The sequence below is a fragment of the Amblyraja radiata genome, chromosome 27, assembly GCF_010909765.2.
Source record: "Amblyraja radiata isolate CabotCenter1 chromosome 27, sAmbRad1.1.pri, whole genome shotgun sequence".
Classification (NCBI taxonomy): domain Eukaryota; kingdom Metazoa; phylum Chordata; class Chondrichthyes; order Rajiformes; family Rajidae; genus Amblyraja; species Amblyraja radiata.
The window spans coordinates 13,259,113-13,283,145 of record NC_045982.1 but is presented as its reverse complement, the minus strand read 5'-3'; the positions used below and the strand labels follow the sequence as shown (position 1 = coordinate 13,283,145).

Sequence of the window (24,033 nt, the reverse complement as noted above, 5' to 3'; positions counted from 1 at the left end):
CATCTGGGGGCACATATACTTTTTTCCCAGGATAGGGAAAATCAAGACCTAGAGGGCATATGTTTAATCTCAGAGGGGAAAGATTTAATATGAACAGAGGGGCAAACTTTTCACTCAGAGGTTGGTGAGTAGATGGAAATGAACTTCCTGAGGACAGAGGCCAGGTCAATGGATAGTTTCAAGGCAGAGATAGATTTTTGATTAGTACGGGTTATGGGGAGAAGGCAGGAGAATGGGGTTAGGAGGGAGAGATAGATAGAACAGCCATGATTGAATGGTGGAGTAGACTTGATGGGGGCTAATGGCCTAATTCCGCTCCTATCACATAAACATGAACTTATGAAGGACTTTTGTTAGGGCAGGTGTGACAACATTAAAAGACATCTGGACATGAATAGAATAGGTTTAGAGGGATATTGGCCATAGGTGGGTAAATGCGACTAGCTTGCATGGGGCATCTTGGTCAGCATGAACAAGTTGGACCGAAGGGCCTGCTCCTGTGCTGTATGACTCTACTGTATGAGGAGGCACAGTTTCAATTACACTCAGGAACCAAGCAGCCAAAGGGTTTCAGCCAACATCTAAACAGCATGTTAACAAGCATTCTGTGTAAAGGACCCTATTGGGAGTCATTTAGTTGATTTCTTATTTCCATGAAATTAGAAGCTTCATTATAACGGCATGTAATTGCTGTTTTCATAATACCACAAAAAAAGGCTAATTGCGAGGAATATGGCAGCAATCTCTGCCTTAGATCTGCTGGGGGAACTCAGCTGGTCTGAGAGAATCTGTGGAGGGAAATGAACAAATTGTAACCCTTCTTCAAGACTGGAAGATGACCTTGAAGAAGGGTCCCGACTTGAAACGCCATCCCCTCCATAGATGCTGCCTGAAATGCTGAGGTTGCAGGTAGGTCTTGCACAATATTCCAGCGTCTGCAGTCTCTTGTGACTCTGCCTGAGACGGTTTAGCTTGTGCAACAATCCTTCCTTTTTATTTCCTGGGCTTGGATTGCTTCACGAAAGGAATGTCGTGTGTTTGATTTTTAATATGAAAAATGAATTGGTCTGATCCCCACCTTCTGTTTAATTGTTTTGACTGGAAAAGCAATAGAGGAGGTGTACTTGTCGTTAAGTAAAAATGCATGCGTGGGAGTGTATTACTGGCAAGATGAGAACAGTAACAAGGGAATGAACAGTTAGGCAAGCATTCCAGTACTAACACCACATCTTCCACGGTGCACTAATGCTGCTTTTCTTATTCTTCCAGTTATTTGGGCATTTTATAAATGTGAGAGGGGATTTGTATCATGAATATCGAGACTTTATAAAATCTCGCACTAGAAAACAGGTGGAGATTGTAAAATAACCATCTGAGAATGGTTTTCAAGCTTTTTATATCAAGGCCAATTTGGGAGGCACTTTAGAATAAAGATACAAGATAGATTTATTTGTCACATGCACCAGTTGGTACAGTGAAATGTGAGGACACCATACAGCCATACAAATAAAAAAAGAACACAACACACATTAGACTCCAACATAAAACATCCCCACACAGCAGAATCAAAGTTTCCCACTGTGAGGGAAGGCACCAAAAGTCAGTCCTCTTCCTCTGATGTTCTTGATGTTCACCCGTGGTCGGGGCCTCCCGAGCACTCCGCAGTTGCCGCTAAGGGGCGGCCCGCTGCTCAGACCCGCTCGCCGGGATGATGGAACTCCGACGTCGCAACAGGAGGACAGCAAAGACATCAGTGTCCTCTGATGTCCTTGCTGTCATTAAAGTCTCACACTGTTTACAAACACCACCATAAATATTCACCAAAAATGGTAATTTGGATAGGTACACAGGAAAAGGCAAAACCGTTCGCTGTTCCTGAATAATGAAACAGCCTCATTATGTATATTTAAGCTGCATTAGTGGGTTGTAACGTAGTCTGAGTTTGTAAGCGGTTTATTATTTAAGAACTCGTGATTCCAGGTTGTGGTGTGCTTGAAGAGATATTCTGCCTTGATTTCTGCCTGTGGGTAAAAGACTGTGCATCTACCTTATCTATTTCCCTTATGGTCTTATACAGCTCGATAAGATCACCCCTCAGTCTCCTGTGCTCCAAGGAATAGAGTCCTAACCTGCCCAAGATCTCTCTGTAGCTCAGGCAGTCAAGTCCTGGCAACATCCTGATAAATCTTCTCTGCCCTCTTACCAGCTGAACACCATTGTTCCGTTGGCAGGGTGAATAAAATTGAACACAAAACTCCAAATGCAGCCTCACCAACATCTTGGAAAAATGTAACATAACATCCCAACTTCTATACTCAGTACTCTGACTGATGATGGCCAATGTACTGAAAGCCTTCATGACCACCTTTGCCACCTGTGAGGCAACTTTCAAGGTGTTATGTACCTACACTACTAGATCTCTCTGCTCTACAGACTTCACAGGGCCTTTCCATTCACTGTGAAGGTCCTGCCCTGGATTGATTTCCCAAAATGCAACATCTCGCACTTCTGCATAAAACTTAATTAAAAACATTCCTCTACTTACTTGCCCAACAGATCAAGATCGTGCTGTAATTTGGAATGTGACAACCATCTTCACTATCTACAATACCACCTACATTAGAATCATCTGCAAACTTATTAACCATACCTTGTACGATCTAGGTCAAATCATATAAACCACAAGCAGCAATGGGCCCAGCACATGATCCCTGAGGCACACCACTAGTCACAGGCCTCCAATCCATCCAAAAAACAACCTTCCACCAACACCCTCTGCTTCCTTCCATGAAGCCATTTCTCTACCCAGTTGGCTAGCTCTCCCTATATCCCATACAATCAAACGTTCCAGAGCAGCCTACCGTGCAGAACCTTATCAAATACCCTGCTGAAGCCCATATAGACTATGCCTATAGCTTTACTCTCATCAACATTTTTGGTTACTCCTTAAAAAGACTCAATCAGATTCGTAAGACATAAATCTTTTTCAAGGTTATTCCTGAAAATGCTTTGTTCATTTCTGAATGGAAATACAAAGTTATGTAAAAGCTGACAATTTTCAACCATTGCATAGTTTAGTTAATTTTCCAAATCCATACAAGTAAAAAAAAAAGTAAATAAGATACTCTATTTGTGGTGATTTTTTTTTACAGTGCTAGTATTCACATTTTGTGCATGAAAAATGATAAACTGGAAAAAAATCAATAATGTATTATATTGCTTCATTTATGCTGCTCCAAGGTATTATTGAGGTACTGACTACATGAATATAATCAAATGATCGGCCACTGAACAGCAATGTGTCTTGCAAGTAACATGAATGCAGAGTTAGATGGTACATTATAATGAACTTAATTTATGTTATTTTTGTAATACTCAGAGAACCATAAATGATGTACAGTATATTGTTCCATAACTGACAACATAGCTGGATTGTAGCAAGGATGCCTGAGAGTCATCAATTACAAGTGATCTATTGCTGATGTGTATCAGACAGACCCTGAACAATGGGCGTACTATACATAGCTTCTGAAACCCAGTCTGACATAGTTCAGTAAGTACTGGTCTGAAGAATCTTAAGGAGAGTACATATACAGTTGGTGATTCTGTCTTGCTTTCAGTACCTGGTGTACTTAGCAGGGGTGGCTTGCAAATACAGTTGTATCAGAAGCATTTTTGTTGCACAAGCTCAACAAAGGCGGTTCAAATGGTACCCCAATGTGAACCCAAAGATGAGTTTAGTTGCAACTCGTTGCAAACGGTGGATTTGGGTAATGGATAAAAGGTGAAAGATCTCTTTGGGCAGCACAGTGGCACAGCTGGTAAAGCGGCTGCCTAAAAGTGCCAGAGACCCCAGTTTGATCCTGACTTCGGGTGCTGCCATTTACATGCTCCCCCTGTGACCGCGTGGGTTTTCTCCAGATGGTCAGGATTCCTCCCACATCCCAATGGATATGGCATGCCGGTTTGTAGGTTAATTGGCCTCCGTAAATTGCCTCTAGTGTGTCGGGAATGTATGTGAAAGTGGGATAACATAGAACGTGTTAGTGTGAACGAGTGATCGATGGTCGGTGTGGAATCAATGGGCCGAAAGGCCTGTTTCCATGCTTTATCTTTCAATCAATTCATTCAAAGATCTCAATCCAGGAATGTCAAATATTTCTGTCTATCAAAAACAGATTTATCATAAACCTGTGGAACAATTTCAGCCCAAGCAGTTTGTTTACATCCTCTCAGCACTCTGTAGAACACTTTAAGCTGTCCTATTCCCATGCTTTTGCGCTTGGACATTTAAACTATTCCCCCCCCCTACCCCCCACCCCCACCCCCCCCCCCACCCCCCCCCCCCCCCATGCCAATCTACGTCATTTTCAAAAACCCAATTCATTTTGTTTCCAACATCTTTACCATAACCACTTACAGTGTAAAAGTTCCCTGTATCCTCTGTTTAAATCTGTGAACATTGGTGTGAAACCATTCACTAATGGGAACAATCTTCCTCTATTTGAACCCATCGCCTTTATCAAATCTCTCATCCTCCTTTGCTTAAAGGATAATACCTCCCAACTTCACCGACTACTATAGCAATCCATCAACCCTGGAACCATTCCAGGAAATCTGTTCTGCAGCCTTGCTAGCACCTTCACCACCTCCTTACAATGTGGTTGTTTAAATTGAGCTCAATACTTCGGCTGTAATAAAAGTTCAGCACAACTCCCTGCTTTTGTGCTCCATGCCTCTGCAAATGAGGGGTATAAGGTCAGCAAGGTTACGTTATCTGACAAGTCAGCCAGAGACCTGAACTAATGAGCTGGAGATATCAGCGCAAAGCTTGCCCGAATGTGCCTGTAAGGCTGCAGCGAGCAAGACTTTCATTGTTCCAGTTCATTTCTGGTGAATGTGACAAATAAACCAGAATTCCTTGGGTTCTTTGGCCTTCCAGGTCCATGCCAGCCTTTTTCCCCATCTATACCAATCCCAATTGCCCACATTAAGTCCATATCCTTTTATGTCTGGCCTATTCAAGTGCCTGCCTGCACACCTCTTGTATGTAGATATCTCACCACCCCGACCGGCAGCGACTTCCAGCTATCTGCCACTCACTGCATAAAAGTTATTCTCTTCTGATCCCCATTAAAACTCTTTCCTCTTGTCTTGAATCGAAACTCTTTTGTTTTTGATACCGCTCCCATAGGAAAAAAGATTCCGACAATCATTCCTGACTGCAGTCTTTTTAGGTTCAGAGACACAGCACGGAAATAGGCCCGCCGAGTCCACGTCGACTAGCGATCCCCGTACACCGACACTATCCTACATGCACTAGGGACAATTCGCAATTATACCAAGCCAATTAACCGACGAATCGACACATCATTGGAGTGTGGGAGGAAACCGGAGATCGCGGAGAAAACCTACGCAGGTCACGGGGAGAACATATAAATTCCCTACGGACAAGCGCCCGTAGTCAGGATCGAACCCGGGTCTCTGGCGCTGCAAGGCAGCAACTCTACCGCTGTGCCACCATGCCGCACGTCATAGTTTTTTTCATACCTCTATCAGGTTAACAAGTTATATAATTTCTCCCTATAACAGAAGTACTCCAATGCAGGCAATATGCTGATGAATCTCCCCTGCTCTCTCTGCAGGGATCATACTCCTATTCCATACAAATGTAATTGATTTTACAAAATACAGCAGAGAAGGCGTATATTTTTTATGCTGGTGCAAATTCTCTGGACATCATATTCCACTCACCCTGAATCTGTGATTGTGTTGGTGAGCTGAAGTGGGTGGGAACACTCAGAGGACGGGGACTGGGATTAGATGGACCGACCCTCATTGCCGTTTGCCGATAGCGTTCCAATTCGCTCAAGCGGTCTGAGAAAATGGTGCCAGGTTTTGCCTGGTCTTCAAGCTTTTGCCTGTGCCCTGCAATCAAAGAAAATATTGTAAATGAAAGATGTAGACACAAAGAACTGCGGATGCTGGTTTGCAAAAAAAGATTTTTAAAAGTGCTGGATCGACTCAGCGGGTCAGGCAACATCTATGGAGAACATGGACAGGTGTTGTTTTGGGTCGGGTCCCTTCTTCTGACGAATAAAGAGTTGCAGAAGGATCTTGACCCGAAACGTCACCTATCCATGCCCTCCAGAGATGCTGCCTGACCCACTGAATAATCCCAGCACTTTGTCTTTTTAATAATAAATGAAAACTGTTTTAGCTTTTTCACTTTTCGTTCCAGTGTGTCCAACTGTCCTTTGTCTCATCTATTGAATATCCCTTTAGTTATGAACACGTTAATAAATACATCTTTGGAAAGGAAAGGATATATAGTTATAATTGGTTAAAGGGCAGGGTTGTAGGTGGGGATTGAGTGAGTCAATTATGATCCATCCCTTGGTGCACTAGATATCAGAGATATAAATAACAGAGGTTTTGTTGCATTCATTAGAACAAAACAAGTTTGATGCTGCTTGTCCCGCTGAGTTACTCCAGCATTTTGAGTCTGTCTTCAATTTAAACCAGCATCTGCAGTTCTTTCCTACACAAAATTGATCGGGCTTCATTCTGCAGTGTGTGACAATCTTACCATTTAAAATGGCTACTTTGCTATAGTTCTTTGCGACAGTACTGTCTGTGGTAGGGTGGAGACTGAGGTTGGTGTGGCATTAACAAACACCTCCCTCTGCTGGTTAAGGAGAGCACTGATGCAACTTTACAACGAAGGCTGACAAAGCCCTTCCATGTGACTTCAGAACCAAGTGGCTTCAGAACATTGTGATGTGCAGTTTATAACATGTTGGTTATGAGCACCTCAGGACTGGCATGATGATTCTACAAAAACTAAACACTGTTTATACTCATCTATCTATCTTTGATCAGCACTTCTCAACATAACTGATTTCTTAAATAAAGATCTATGTACATGTAACTTTCAATCAACATAACTGTGATTACCCAATCAGGAATTATTTTCTTCAATTCTCTAAGTCCCAATACTATGTTGGCTTTGCAGGCTGTATTTTTAGATCAAATGAAAATTGTATCCAATTTCTTAAATGCATTGTAGAAAAGTGTTTTACTTGCTTCTAGTTTTAAATAATTACCAACACAAATAATCGGCATCTGTACGGATGTTAAAAGGGAAAAATTGCACAGCATGTGCACACTAAAGGAGGAGGTACAAACTGGTCTTATTTTGGTCTAATTTTAGACAAAAATCCTCTGAGATACCTCGTTGCCCACAGAAAGTGTTTTCTTCTAAAAGGCAACAATTGTTATATCCCATAGCTAAGCTTCCCATACATCCCATTGCACAACATAGTAAACCATTCTCATGAGATACCCAAGTCTAAATATGTTTCCTGTTTTTCCATGACTGTTCATAAGTCACAGCGCCTGAGAACAATATAATACTCCATCTCCCGAAACCACTGATAGATTCTCTAGTTTTGCAAACTTTCCATAAAGCCTATTCTGTTAGGCCCGCAAGTAAGTTAAAGCTGCAGAATCAACCACAAAACATTTGGATCAGGCCTATATACTTTGGAGCTTAACAAGAAGACTAAGAGCAGTCGAGCATCATCCAGAGTTACCAATTAGTGCTTCGGTTTTAGTTATTGAGTAGTGGATTGTATTGATTATCATTGTATTGATGTCACCAACTAAAGAATGATTCATAACTGGAAGTACTTGGTTGAATTTCCAGAGTGACCCACTTTGACCTGGAAATGGATGCAAACAAAGCTTTTCTAGCCCTTTTCCCCTCATAGAGTCATCGAGTCATCTGGCCTGGAAACAGGCCCTTTGGCCCACTTCACCCATGCCGACCAAAATGGCCCACGTACACTAGTCCCACCTGGCTGCTTTAGTCCCATATCGCTCTAAACCCATCCTATCCAGGTACCCGTCTAAATGTTTTTTAAACATTGCGACAATACCTGCCTCAACTACCTCCTCTGGCAGCTTGTTCCATACCCTTACCACCCTTAAAAAAAGTTACTCTTATTTGCCCTCACATTCGGGAAGATGCCCATCAGTTGTTCCCAGTTGGTTGTTCATGGCTTAGCTAACCTGAGTTATGGGCAAAATGGAGATAGCAACATGAATTCTACATGCTGTTCAATGCAGGGATTATTCCAAAAGCAGTGCCTTCCGAACAACTGGACCTGCATCATTCAATCTTTCCTAGAAATAGACTCGATCCTGAAGGAGCTAGACTCTGCTCCACTAAGTGTGAAAAGGCACACCTTCAGATTCAGGGGCAGTTTCTTCCCAGCTGTTATCAGGCAACTGATTCAACCTACCACAACTAGAGAGTAATCCTGAACTATGATCTACCTCATTGGTAACCCTCGGACTATCTTTGATTGGGCTTTACTGGCTTTACCTTGCACTAAATGTTATTCCCTTATCATGTACCGAAACACAAGTAAATAGCTTGATTGTAATCACGTATTGTCTTTTCGCTGACTGGTTAGCATGTAATTTTTCACTGTGCCTCGGTGACATGACAATAAACTAAATAAACTAAACTAAACGCTGCAGCACATACCGTAGATGCCGGGCACAATATTGCCTGGGTTTGAACATATTTGGCAGCAGTGAAGCTGTTACGCCAGGATCATTGCTGGCAAAAGCTGTGTCTTATCTTTACGTGGCTGAGAGATGAAAAGCAACAGAAATGTCTTCAAAAAATTATTGTACTGTAAATGTGCCCCAGTGTGTGCAATAAAAGCTTTAATTGACAGACTTTAAACAATCTGCTCGAAAGTCACTGTACTTTCCTGCCCATCCTTAAAGTTAAGCAAGGGAACAGCCAGAGGAACGTGTAAATTGATAATTAATGTTCAGACGAATCAGTCTGGGCATGAGATGAAATTAAGTACTTATACTAATCCAAACTTGCAAGCCTTAATATATTGGCAATCATAACATCGTTTCATTTGAATTGGCTCTGCCAATAGTGATTTGAAATTTTACATATCAATTTAAGAAAAAATGCTTCTTCTAAGTGACAGTAAGTCTTCAGCAGTAAGAGTTCAGAAATATAAACAACTTCTGCAGTTGTGCAGGGCCCTGGTGAAACCACATCTGGAGTATTGTGTGCAGTTTTGGTATCATAATTTGAGGAAGGACATCCTTGCTATTGAGGGAGTGCAGCGTAGGTTCACGAGGTTAATCCCTGGGATGGCAGGACTGTCATATGAGGATAGATTGGAAAGACTGGGCTTGTATTCACTGGAATTTAGAAGGATTAGAGGGGATCTTATAGAAATGTATAAAATTATAAAAGGACTGGACAAACTAGATACAGGAAAAATGCCCCCAAATTTGGGGGAGTCCAGAACCAAGGACCACAGTCTAAGAATAAAGGGGAGGCCATTTAAAACTGAGATGAGAACAAACTTTTTCATGCAGAGAGTTGTGAATTTGTGGAATTCTCTGCCACAGAAGGCAGTGGAGGCCAATTCACTGGATGAATTTAAAAGAGAGCTAGATAGAGCTCTCTATCGAAAGGGCTAGCGGAATCAAGGGATATGGGGAGAAGGCAGGCACGGGTTACTGATTGTGGATGATCAGCCATGATCACAATGAATGGCGGTGCTGGCTCGAAGGGCCAAATGGCCTCCTCATGCACCTATTTTCTATGTTTTATGTTTCTATGTAATGGCTATATTCACAAGTAAAGTGGAGTAACTCTTTATCTGACAGGTCACAGTATTTGCCTATGCAACTCTCCTTGCACTTCAAAGTAATTCATTGTGCGGGATGCTTGAAAGTTCCTCATATGACATGATGCGACATAACTGCAAATGGTATAAATGCTAATGTGATGAATTTCTGACAGCATCCCGAGGATGCAGCATGCAAGACAGATGTTCCAAGATGCAGGACAGAATGCCACAGGAGATCCATCTTCCCTGTGGCTATCAAACTGTACAACTCCTCCCCCTTCTGTCGTGGAGTAGACTGAGACTGTGGCTGACTCCCCTTCCCCCAACCCTCCTCCCCAATCTTTGCACATCCCCAATCCTTTCCCCTCGTCACTTTAATTCCATGTTTCATGTACTTTGTGTTTTATGACTGTTGGCAGTCAATTTCCCTCCTGGGATCAATAAAGTTTTATCATATCGTATCGTATCGAATGGAATCTCGGTTTTTATTTGGGAGAAAAGCAAACTGCTGGAGGAACTCGAGCAAATTACAAATTTCTGGAAGAACTCGGTGGATCAAGCAGCATCTCTGGAGGGAAATGGACAGCACCATTTCAGGTCAGAACACTTCTTTAAATCTTGAAGAAGGGCACAGATCTGAAACGTCTTTGGTCCATTTCCCTTCAAAGATGCTCCCTGACCTCCTGTGTTCCGCCAAGAGTTTTTTTTTGCTCAGAATTACAGCAGCTACAGTCTCCTGTGGATCTGTTTCTATTTGTCTTCTCATATCACAGCATGCATCGTGCTCTCTGCTTTAATGTCATCTTAGAAATGTAACCTAGCGCGGCACAGTGGTGCAGCGGTAGAGTTGCTGCTATTACAACGCCAGAGATCCGGGTTCGAAACTGTGTGTACGTTCTCCCTGTTACCACATGGGCTTTCTCTGGGTGATCTGGATTTCTCCCACATTCCGAAGACCTGCAAGTTTGTAGGCTATTAGAATTCCGTAAACAGCTCCTAGTGTGTAGGATGCAAAACTGAGATAACGTACAACTAGTGCATGGGTGATCGTTGGTTGGCGTGGACTTGGTGGACCCCAAGGGCCTGTTTCCACACTGTATCTCCAAACTGAACTGAACCTGTGTTTCATTTTCTATTATCAAGCAACAGGTTCTAGAGATCTGAGAATATACAGCGAGTGCAACTTCACACCGTTTTGTGGATACAGTAGGCTGGTGCTTCTTGTTCATTTTGCTTTGAAGAACAAGTTAGCACAAAAGGCACAAAGAACAGTCTTTGACTGGAACCATTAAGCACAGAGAAGAGCAGTGGAAAATACAGGCAATCAGTTTGTTCCCTGAATTAACCCTTCATGCATTACTTTGTTGCAATAAAGTAATATAGCTTATGGATAGATATAAAGTGCTGGCGTAACTCAGTGTGTCAGGCAGCATCTCTGGAGAAAAAGGATGGGTGCCAAACGGTCTCGACCTGAAACGTCACCCATCCTTTTCTCCAGAGATGCTGCCTGAGCTACGTCAGCACTTTGTGTCTCTAAACCAACATCTGCAGTCCACTACCAAACAAAGCTCATAGTTGGGTTTATAAATTGTTTTATCTGGGACGATTGTGCTTCAGCAAAGTGGCAATGACGTTTACATTTAATTACCTTCAAAACAACCAGCAGCAACATTAACCATAAAAAATACACACTGAGGTGTACAATGTGGATGTATTGGTCTAAACACAGAATCAAAGCTGCAGCCTTGATATCACTGGGCAATGATAAAGCCTTGATATCACTGGGCTAAAGCTTGAAAACAATAGCGAAAAAAGACAACTAATAAGACAGACTATTCTAATGAAGAGCAGATCCTGAAGGCTAATCAACTGTGCAGAACTGCAGAAGTTCACAGAGGTATAAGGCTGCAGGACACTTCTCGTGTGTGTGTGTGTGTGTATAAGGAAGGGAAATGTTTCCACCTGGCACTATTTCTGCTATTCCAGGAGAGTGATGTGGAGTGATGACTGTGTCTGGAGGAAAATGCCTTGTCTCCATTATATCCTTCCATTCAATGGTCTAGCTGAGATGGATTTGAAAACTGCAGTTCTCCAGTCGGGACGTTATATCCTCAGTCAGACGCCCACTGCATTGGCACCAGGACTCTCCATAAAGCACAGTGTGTGTGGTTTGATTCAAGATTCAACAACAGTTGTTCTTTGGTCCACTATTAATAGAAATTGGCCCTTTTTTATTGCACTCGATTTCGTGACAGGATATCAGGAATCTTAGTCTGAAGACTTGCTTTCCAGTGAGTGTAGCCACCACCCCAACAACAAAGAAAACCTTTTGGTTCCTCAATCTAAAATAGAAGTCAACTCATTTCTGACACATGCCCGTATTTCCAGCACCGAGGAGGAGTAGCCTCACCTAAAATAGGGATGAGGTCATATTTGCACAGCAGCAAGAAGCTGTGTATATGCAGCAAATAGAAAAAGTAGATTAAAAAAAGTGTTCTGACTTCTATTGCCAAATTTTAACCAATATGTTAACAGTTACACCCTTTCACTTGGCCGTTTTTTGTAACTTTGCACCATTAGTGCATTGTTTTTTTTTTAAATGTATTCGGGAATTTTTTCAGTTCAGTTTTAGAAATAAAAATGCTGCAAACACAGATGCCCAGCTCATAATTGAACACAAGCAAAAGCCACAAGACCCAGCATAAACAGCCAGAGAAATATTTAGGAGGGAACAGACTCTTCCAGCGACTAACAGAGGCAGTCACAGATAGATTATTATTCACATGTTTGAAGTTGGCCTGCTTGCGCCATTTGGAAAAGGATCCAGTCACGCCAAGTCTTCGCCTTGGCTGCTCCCTGCACTGCTTAAACACTGTAGCTACTGTCTGCTCCGCACAATGTTCCAAATATCAACGTTTAAAACTAAACCCGCCCAAAGCCAAAGTGTCTGCGCTTCAGTCAGTAATTTTTTACCAGCTTTAACAAAAATAGGGCAAGAAAAAAAAAAAGAATTGCTCCAACACTACAATAATTCATATTGCTTAAGGTTGAATTACACTTGTGATAAATTGGCTGCCTCTCAAGGCGCAAAGAAAATATCCATTTAAAGGGAAATAGGCTGGCTGGCATCCAGTTGGCAGAAGGATGTCAACTGCTGAAGTCTGAGAGATTTGGACTCTCTTTAGTCAGAACAGTGGGAGAAATGTTCATTAAAGGCCTGATGTTGATTATGTAAAGGTAAAGTTTCCAGAAGTCCAGAACTACACAGAAGGCAAAGGCGGAAGCATAATAGTCAGTTTTACAACACACCGATTACATTCTGTTCTGTTGAGAGTCTGTGGCAGCCAGATGAACTATTTATATCATAGTCGTAATGGGTTTTTTCATGCTGAGGAAAAAAAGGAACCTGCTTCAAGCAGCTGAATGGCTAATAGCACACTGCTATGTTCTTAGAGCCTACCCATTACATGCTTCCCCATAAACAGCCACTGCACGCTTTAAGAATGTGCATGGAGTTGCTTAACTGTTTCCAAGCCACATGTTGCAGTCATGTCGCACGCCTGTGGTAACTTGTCCCATAGCAAACATCAGCCATATGTACCGCAAACAAATGCAAAGCACTGCAGATGCTGGAAACCTGAAAATATGAGTACCTGAGTATATGACTACATATACTCAGCAGGTCAGGCAACATTTGTGGTGAGCACAAGCATGTAAGATATCAAAGCAGAAGCTTGCTTTTGATGACTCTAATGACTACATACCTTTCAATAAGATCATGGCCATTTCTTTACCTCAATATCACTTTCCTGCACAAACCCAATATTCCTTGAATTCCCAAATCGTTAAAAAAAAAAATTATCTCCTGTTTGAATATATTCAGTGGTTGAAACTCTCAAATGGAATATTCCAAAGCTTCACTATTCGCCGAAGAATTTTCTTCTCAGCTTTACCCTGGTTGTTGAGACTGTGTTTCTCGGCACCGCAGCTGGCAAAATGACCACCTCCACATCTATTCGTTCAAGTGTATAGAATTTTGAGTTTTGAAGAAAGGAATAAATACTGAGGAGTGAAATGACGCAAAGTGAATCTCATAGCTATGTGAATCTCCTTCATTGCAGTTGAACAATTCCTATTTAATAGCATACACCTTAGAGCCTGATGCCTGGGGCAGTTTCTTACACATGGTAACACAACCATGAGCTGTAACTTTACTTTCCTGTGGTGCAGTCTTTCTATGTACATTAGTATGTGCAAACCAAGTAAATACTGGAGGTAACACCCACTACTACATTTTCTTAATGTCAACAAGTGCTGAATAATGGAACTACTATTAATAAGTGAGGAAGGTTTCAAAGGATACAATGGGATAAGTTGAAAAGTTGGGCGTAGAAATGGCAGATGGAATTTAATTTGTATACATTTGAAGTAGTACAGTTTGGGAAATCAAATGCAAGAGGCAAGTATACGTAAATAGCAGGACTCTTCAGAGTAATGATATACAAAGGGATCGAGGTACAAGTTCAGAGTTCCCTGAAAGTGGATAGAGTGCTATAAAAGATATATGATATGCTAAGATCTAGGTTGGTCAGACACTGACGATAAAAGTTGTGAAGTCACGTTGCAGCTTATAATTCTTTGGTTTGGCCACATATGGAGTACAATTCTGGACACCACTCAATAGAAAGGATATGGGGACTTTGGAGAGGGTGCAGAGGTTTACCAGGATGTTCCCTGGATTACAAAGGTGGTACAAACGGATTGTTTTCTCTGCAGCATTGAAGGCTGAGGGATGGCCTGATAGAAGTATACAGAATTCTGAAAGGCATAGATAGTGTGGACAGTCAGAGTCTTTTTTGCCAGGGTGGAAATTTCAAATACCAGAGGGCATAGGTTTGTGAGAAGGGAGTGGTTTAATGGGGATTTGTGAGACAAGGTATGTGCCTGGAATATACTGCCAGGTGAGGTGGCAGAAGCAAATATAATAGCGACATTTACATGGCTTTTGCATGGACACATGAAGAGGCAGGGACGAGAAAAGTACAGACCATGTACAGACAAATAATATTCATAAAATTTGGCATCATGGTCAATGCAGACATAGTGATCTAAGGGCCAATTTCTGTGCTGCATTTATCTATATACTATGTGTTCTATGTAATAAGGGCTGGTTATTTAATGGATATTGACACATTGGACACCTGTATCGTGCTAGAGTGCGCCTGAGATTCAGGACATGCCTGATATCAACTTATGTCTTCTTTTTGCCCAATGGCCTATCCGCCTCTGGTGGTGGCGCAGCGGTAGAGTTGCTGCCTCACAGCACTTGCAGAGCCGGAGACCCGGGTTCGATCCTGTCTATTGATGCTCTGTATGGAGTTTGTACATTCTCCCCATGACCGCGTGAGATTCTTCCGAGATCTTCGCTTTCCTCCCACACTCCACACGTACAGGTTTGTAGGTTAATTGGCTTGGTATAAGTGTAAATTGTCCTTAGATTGACACAAAATGCCGGAATAGTCTGAAGAAGGGTCTTGAGCCGAAACATCACCAATTCCTTCTCTCCAGAAATGCTGCCTGTCCTGCTGAGTTACTCCAGCATTTTGTGTCTATTTTGGGTTTAAACCAGCATCTGCAGCTTCTTCCTACACATCCTGTAAATTGTCCCTAGTGTGTGTGCAGGGTAGTGTTAATGTGCGGGATAGCTGGTCGGTGTGGGCCGAAGGGCCTGATTCCGCGCTGTATCTCTAAAATTAAAAACTAAAACTAGTACGAAAATGATACTGCTATTCTCCATTTGTCACTAACTGAGACCGTGGGAATACGAGTCAGAAACCAAGCACATGTCTCACCACAATGAAGAACAGAATAGCTTCTGGTTGTGAAGTTTTTCCTCCCAACAAGTTTTCCGACGCTTTTCCAGATGTGATTGTGTAAACTTCAAAAAGAGGGGCCAAGTTTACTTCTGCATATCTGAAGGGTACACTTAGATGAGGTTGCATGAGAGAAAGTGGGCACAGAAAAGGGCCCTGTTTCTTTCAACCAACTTTTGAGAACAGCTAACAGATTATATGTTAAAACTCATTCACCAGTTGATCCCAGTATTATCATAATCTTTTTAGGCTATAAGGGTTCAGATGTCCTTTTTAACAATTGATACAGATGTGTATTTAGTAGGCCTTATTTAGGAGATTTAAACCTTTGTGTTCAAGTGTATTTATATTCATGCTGCTAAATTGTAGGGAATATGGCAACAATATCATGAGATGCAGAAGTGGGGGTTAGGAAAAGACAAAAAATCAGATGTTCCTCATTATGATTGAAGTTATTATGTTTACAGGAGGTAGTGCTGAGATTCATTGTGATACTTGTACCATTTGGTTTCCTACTTCGAGAACAGCTAGTGTGTGCTAAATGCAACATATCATAAGATCATACGTGATAGGAACTGAATCAGGCCATTAGGCTCATCAAGTCTACTCCGCCATTCAATCATGGCTGTTCTATCCCTCCCTCCTAACCCCATTCTCCTGCCTTCTCCCCATAGCTCCTGCACCTGTACTAAACAATAATCTATCTATCTCTGCCTTAAAAATATCCACTGACTTGGCTTCCACAGCCTTCTGTGGTAAAGAATTGCACTGGTTCACCACCCTCTTAGTAAAGAAATTCCTCCTCATCTCCTCCCTAAAGGAACGTCCTTTAGTTCTGAGGCTATGACCTCTAGTCCTAGATGCTCCCACTAGTGGAAATATCCTCTCCACATCCACTCTATCCAAGCTTTTCACTATTCGGTAAGTTTCAATGAGGTCCCCCCTCATTCTTCTAAACTCCAGCAGGTACAGGCCCAGTGCCGAAAAACGCTCAACACACATCAGTGAGTCCAGTCTTTTCCTCAATTCTTCAAGTTGGAGTGGGTTAGAGTGATGAACAGGGTTCTTGCTTTAATGCAAAAGATAATTTATATTCCTTTGATTATTGACTATCCAGTATTTTTTCTAATTCTAACATGAGCAACATAGTCCTCATTACTAAATGACCTAATAGTTAAGTGTAAAATGTAATTTTTGAAAAGTGTTTTTGCAAAAGGTCTAAGAATCCCATGAGTGTTCTTTCTTTAATGAAAGCAATTACTGAGTTAAAAGTAATTATTTTTAGATTTCAAAAGCTGTGCAGCGCTGTAGATAATAAAAGTTACAGAGGAGCACAGTTTTGGAAACTGGTCTGCATTTGGGTGGGGTTTGAGATATCTCTATTAAATCTTAGCAACACACTTCTAGTGATCCACGTCATATCTGTAAATAGATGACTGATTATTTAAACTCAGATTTGTTCTTTTTATTTTTCCAATGTTCCTTATCCCTGAGCAAAAGGTTGCTGCATGCATTCCCTCCCCCTTTCCTCGTAATATGTTAATACAAATATTCCTGCTCCACCAGTTTCTTTCACAACACCTGGCAGCATTAACTTCATTGGAAATTCATTTGTACACGACATCTGATACCTTTCCCAAACGGCCTACTACACCAGTCCGCCCTTAATCGGGCATTTGCAGGATATTGGACTGTTGAGGCATCACACCTAGCTCTATCTTCACTCATCAGGGTCAAAATGATTATAGGTGGCACAGTCAGTGGTTGATGCTTCACACCTTTTGGCCGCAGGGTTTAGTCCTGACCTCCAAGGCGGCCTTGGTGGAATCTACATGTCCTGCCTTTGACTGCAGGGATTCTTACCAAATACCTTGGTTTCCTCCCACAACCCAAGTGTGGGTTAATAAGCCAACGTAAATTGCCACAAGTGTGTAGCTGATCTGAAGGGACCTTGTGGGAATGTGGGTGGAATAAAATAGGTTAATGTAGAATTAGTGTAGGCAGGTGGTTGATGGGGACACAATGGACCAGAGGGTCTGTTTCCAAGCTGTATGGCTCAATGATGGGTATCAACAGCAAGAAGACTGTCCCTTCCTAACAGAGATTGGCACAGACCATGGAAAGTCCCCGACATTATTCTGATCTCATCGTGAATGTTCAACGAATAAACTCACTGCTCACACAGATGGAAATCGGGGGAAATTCATATTGAGATATGAATTGTTCAATACGTACCAGGGCCCCATCCCCGACCTCTACCTCCGTTACATTGACGACTGCTTTGTGGCCACCTCCTGCACCCACACACAACTGACTGACTTCATCCACTTCACCACCAACTTCCATCCGGCACTCCAATACACCTGGACCATTTCCGACACTTCCCTACCATTCCTTGACCTCACCATCTCCATCGCAGGGGACAGACTTCTGACCGACATACACTAGAAACCAACTGACCCACATGGCTATCTGGACTACACGTCTTCCTACCCTGCCCCCTGTAAAGACTCCATCCCCTACTCCCAATTCCTCCGCCTACGCCGCATCTGCTCCCAGGATGAGACGTTCCACACCAGGGCATCGGAAATGTCCTTGTTCTTCAGGGAACGGGGATTCCCCTCCGCCACTATAGATGAGGCTCGCACCAGGGTCTCATCCATACCCCGCAACACTGCTCTCTCTCCCCATCCCCGCACTCGCAACAAGGGCAGAGTCCCTCTGGTCCTCACATTTCACCCCACCAGCCGGCAAATACAACAAATAATCCTCCGCCATTTCCGCCACCTCCAATGTGACCCCACCACTTGCCACATCTTCCCATCTCCCCCTATGTCTGCCTTCCGCAAAGACCGCTCCCTCCGCAACTCCCTCGTCAATTCTTCCCTTCCCTCCCGTACCACCCCCTCCCCGGGCACTTTCCGTTGCAACCGCAAGAAATGCAACACCTGTCCTTCACCTCCCCCCTCGACTCCATTCAAGGACCCAAGCAGTCGTTCCAGGTGCGACAAAGGTTCACCTGTGTCTCCTCCAACCTCATCTACTGCATCTGCTGCTCTAGATGTCAGCTGATTTACATCGGGGAGACTAAGCGGAGGTTGGGCGATCGTTTCGCCGAACACCTCCGCTCAGTCCGCAATAACCTACCTGAACTACCAGTGGCTCAGCACTTCAACTCCCCCTCCCATTCCCAATCTGACCTCTCTGTCCTGGGTCTCCTCCATTGCCAGAGTGAGCAACACCGGAAATTGGAGGAACAGCACCTCATATTCCGCCTGGGTTGCTTGCGTCCGGATGGCATGAACGTTGAATTCTCCCAGTTTTGCTAGCCCTTACTGTCTCCTCCCCTTCCTTAACCCTCGAGCTGTCTCCTCCCATCCCCCCGCCCTCGGGCTCCTCCTCCTCCCTTTTTCCTTCCTTCTCCCCCCCCACCCCCCATCAGTCTGAAGAAGGGTTTCGGCCCGAAACGTCGCCTATTTCCTTCGCTCCATAGATGCTGCTGCACCCGCTGAGTTTCCCCAGCATTTTTGTGTACCTTCATATTGAGATATGTGAGGCAAATTCCAGAAGTAATCGATGAAAGTGCTTACTTGGTACATTTTGAGAGGAAGAATAAGGAAAACATGAGGCTAAAGGGGATGGAGGGACAAAGCAAGGAGTACGCATTCACAAACTCTTAGAAGTAAAAATTTAAATCAATCTCACATATCTGCCCATGTTGAACATAAGTGCACCACACAAAATATTCTGGGGCAAGGTAGCGTACCCTATTTACTCTTATTGAAATTAAAAGTTTATGCACTGTGAATTGTGGAAGAGGCTAGAAAGGGCAATCTTGGGATCATAATAAATGGCAAGATCACAGTACAGTGAACGCTCATAATGACAAGTCTGATGATGTGTCTCGACATGAAACGTCACCTGTTCTTTCTCTTCAGAGATGCTGCCTGTCCCGCTGAGTTACTCCAGCCCTTTTTATTCTCACAATAACATACCACTATATGGAACCAATGAAATTTGTTTACAGCGAGGCTCCTGTTGCACCCCCCCCCCCCCCCCCCCCCCCCCCCACTTCTGCCAGTTACCTAATGAGCTGGCATCACGTGGCGTACTTCTGGTTGCGAAGGCAGAGAGTGTGGGCAGCATGAAGGTGGCATGAGTACCGGATCCGTCCCTGGTGCATCGCGTGTGGGGTCAGGGGATTCCAGACCTGTGAATTCCCACTAGTTTAACACCTCCCCCACCTAGGGTTAAACTTTACCCCTGTCACTCAGTTATAGCGGAGAATCAGCCACAGTGGACACCATCCTCCCCCACGTGGTTTACTGTACATGTCCTTCATAAATGAGATTTAGAGGAGGAGAAAGTAACTAAAGAATGAGGGAAAGGAAGTAGGAAGAACTGAATATCAAATTGCATATCAAAAAGGGAAAATAAAATTGGATTAAATGCTTTGAAGAATGATAGATAGTGGACATTTCCACTAGTGGGAGAGTCTAGGACTAGAGGGGATAGCCTCAGAATTAAGGAACATTCTTTCAGGTCGGAGATGAGGAGGAATTGCTTGAGTCAGAGGGTGGTGAATCTGTGGAATTCTTTGCCACAGAAGGCTGTGGAGGTCAAGTCAGTGGATCATTCTAAGGCAGAGATAGATATATTCTTGATTAGTACCGGTGTTAGAGATTATAGGGAAGCAGGAAAATTGGGTTAGGAGGGAGAGATAGCTCAGCCATGATTGAATGGTAGAGTAGACTTGATGGGCTAAAAGGCCTAATGCTGCTCCCAACTCTTATGACATAAATAATTTTTACTTGGTGGAGTCCCCTTAAATTGCTACCTGCAGGATTGAGATTGCGTGGTTTTAATCATTCCCTATCATGTCCAGTGGCCAAAGAGCACTGCAGGAATATAATTCTTATTAAATAAAATATATAAGTAGTCGCACACCAGCCCTGGCTTGCTGTGAAGAGCTCAATGTGGCATTAATGGACATAGGCAGCAATTCCTGATAACTCATGGGAATACCGATGGTTAGTTGCCATTCATGTAACACTAAAGGTGGAGTGGCACCAATTGCATCCCAACTTTATGACAATATGCAATGCATGAGGTGTTTGTTTACGCAAATTACTGGACATTTACAGACCTGTAATGGCATCCACATTATGACTCTATGGCTCTATTGTAATCATGTCTTGACTTTCTGCTGACTGGTTAGCAGGCAGCAAAAAGCTTTTCATTGTACCTTGGTGCACATGACAATAAACTAAACTCAAACATTAAGCTCCAGCCCATTTGTAAAAACAAGATTTTGGCTCGGTCATTTGCTGGCCATGTGTATTAGGGATCATGATTTAATTGCAAACAAATATCTATTGGCTTAATGCAGAAAAGTGAAACATCTTGACGAGAGATAAGTGAATATGGACAATTTTAAAGTAGGTATTTTTTCACAAATCTTTTACAAAAGTGGTTAATAAAGAAGTTTCCTCTCTGTGCTTTGTAAATGGAGGAATACAGTACAAATATCAAGAAGACTTTTTTCAGACTGAGTGGCTAAGATTTGTAATAGGCAGAAGGCTAGAGAATCAGTGCTAAGACTCAGAAGAATAGTGTGCAAACACTTGAAGAGGAAAGATTATATGGTAAAAGAGCAGGAAGTGATGCTGTTACCCTTTGAAAGATTGCTGGAGGTTTAACATATCAAAAACTGGCCTGTACAATCATTCTATTATATTGGTTACAGTCTAAAGTTATTCGTTCAAGCAAAAGTCAAATGCAACACGTCTCAGATGCCCAATTGCAGGTGCTGATAACAAGCTAATTCTAAGGTGAAGAATCAAAAAAACACCCACGGGGATGAATCCAAATGCAAGTCTGGAGTAATGCTTAGATTCTCCTGCCATGGGGAAATTAGATTGGCCATGGTCAAGCCATTTGCTAAGTAAATACAACAAGGAACAGTGTGGCCTGTAAATAGAATATAATAAAAGGGAACTACAGATGCTGGTTTATACCAAAGATTGACACAAAATGCTGGAGTAACTTAGTGGGTCAGGCAGCATCTCTGGAGAAAATGGATAGGTGACGTTTCAGGTCGGGTCCTTTCTTCAGACTGATAGGGATAGTGGGGAAAAAAATGGACAAATCATATAATATAGTATAGCCTGGAAGTCCATTTCCATTCTGTAAATGTGCACCTCCAAAAGGCTAACCACAGAACAAACTAGGAAAATATCATGCATAGGTGCTACACATGACTCTCTCCCGCTCTCTAGCAATATACATCAGGTCCGTATTCTTCTCAACACTTCTCTTTTCTTCCCAGGAAGCTGTGAATATGCCTCTAAACAAGAGGAACAGGTCATGTTCCTCTCTTGATTGGCTAGGATAAAAGCAGGTAGAAGAAGAGGTAAATTAAGAACTTGCAATGAGCGGAAACTAAATGGGATTAGTGTAGTATTAGTGTAAATGGGGAGGTTAGTGTTCAGCATGGACTGATGGGCTGAAGTGCCCATTTCTGTTTTGTAAATCAAAACGCGGAGGAAGAGAGGAGTTGTGTTGATGCAGACTCGCTTTAAGGTATTCTTCTAGTACAGAACGGGGATCATGACAAAAGCCTCCTCGTGGCGATCCCCGGAAACGACGACACGATGCGCGCATCAGGCGACCAATTCTGTCAACATGTTGGACGACGACAGAAGCCAACAGCGAGCAATACGACGTCTGACACACGAGCGTACAAAGAGTACAGAACAGTCTTCTTCTTTCGTGTCCATCATCATCTATGTTTCAAATGTCCGGCCGAACTCTTGCACAGTGGACAGCCGCCTCGTTTGCCACGCTAGATCTTCCAGGCAGCATTGTTCACCAAGAAGTGGGCATCTTAGTGGGTGTGGCATGGATTGTACAGATGTTCCACATTCACATTATGTATCTGCCGCATCTGCATAGCCCCCTTTGCTCATATTACAGAATAGTGCACCACGATAAAAAAGGCACTTCGGCCCACAACGTCTGCACCAAACACAATACCAAGATCAACTCTTATCCGTCTGCATGTAATCACATTTCTCCATTCCCTGCATATCTAAATGCCTATCCAAATGTCTCTCAAATGCCACTATGATATCTGCCCGAACCACCACCCCGAACAGCGCATTCTAGTCACTCACCACCCTCTCTGTGTAATAAACATGCCCTGCACATCTCCTTTAAACATTGCCCCTCTCTCCTCAAAGCTACACCCACTGATCTCTGACTTATTGCTGATTACAAAGGTCAGGATTGCTGTCCTTTCCTCAGTTTTAAATTCTCCCTGCAAGCGTCCAATCTCTTAGAATTCAGGTTTGACATCATCCCATCGCTAGTTCTTCATTTGCCTTGGCTGCTACCTGCTTGGTCCAACCCAATGCACAAGAGCCCTGGGCAGTTCCCCTGGCACTATCACTATAATGAGTGTTCAATGAAGCAGGTGAAAGGCAGCAACGGAGAGTTTTGTCAAAAGGGAAACAACAGGTGAGAAATTAAAATGGATAAGAATTCATCACCTCACCCCCATAGTTTACTTGCCTCAGGATATCCGTTTGACAGCTTACATTTGAGCTGGCCTAAATAACAGCATCTTTAGTCATTTTGAGGTAGTGAAGGCTCTTTGCTGGGTATGATTGATGAGTCTCCTATGGTACAAATCCCTTTGCTTTAGATTCAGCACTATGGGCCCAAAGACACTGAGAGCTGCAAGGTAAATAATGTTAAGCAAGGATGCACCTGTAAAATAAAATTACAGCTGCTGGTTTTCTTCCTGTTGTTTGTCTCTGTATGCGCAGAGCAAACTAGTTAACAAGAACTCCAAGAATGAGGTTTCTTTGTCAACTAGGATTTGGCCTGTAGCCATTAGACATGCCACAGCCGACTGCCTTGGCTGGTAAACAGTATAGATTTATTTGTAGAGGTGGCAAAGCATAACTGGCTGGAAAAAGTTAAAATAACTCCAGTCCCCAGCCCAAGAAATTGTGTGGAATTAAAAGCCTTAGAATCAAGCTCCGGGCTTGAGGGATCGTAACAGTATTTATGATTTCCTTCCTACTGCCTTCATCTCTCCCTAACACCACATGCTTCTATTCTTATCTCATTCAAGTATGTATTCAGTTTTCCACACACTGTGAAACCAGACCCTTTAGTTTTTTTTGTTTGGAGATACAGCGCAGAAACAGGCCCTTCAGCCCAACGAGTCCGTGCCGACCAGCGATCTTCGTAAACTAGCACTATCCTACACATACGAGGGACAATTTACAATCTTTACCGAAGCAAATTAACCTAAAAGCCTGCACATCGTTGGAGTGTGGTAGGAAACCGGAGCGCCTGGAGAAACGCACGTGATCACGGGTAGAACGTACAATCCCCGTACAGACAGCACCCGTAGTCAGGAATGAACCCTGGTCTCAGGGCAAGAACTCTACCGTTGCACCACTATGCTGCCC

At 43.0% G+C, this 24,033-nt stretch overlaps 1 protein-coding gene across 3 annotated transcripts in view; it reads right to left on the bottom strand.

Annotated features, from left to right (window-relative positions):
- The window catches only part of runx3 (RUNX family transcription factor 3), a 170,111-nt gene that overhangs the window by 11,837 nt on the left and 134,241 nt on the right, over window positions 1–24,033 (bottom strand). For 2 of the 3 annotated variants that reach the window (XM_033045164.1, XM_033045165.1), the window contains one exon: window positions 5,755–5,928. The exons of the other annotated variant lie outside the window; for it this stretch is intronic. In XM_033045164.1, the coding sequence (XP_032901055.1) occupies window positions 5,755–5,928 (174 nt within the window). The remainder of the gene's footprint in view (window positions 1–5,754; window positions 5,929–24,033) is intronic. 3 annotated transcript variants of the gene reach the window in all.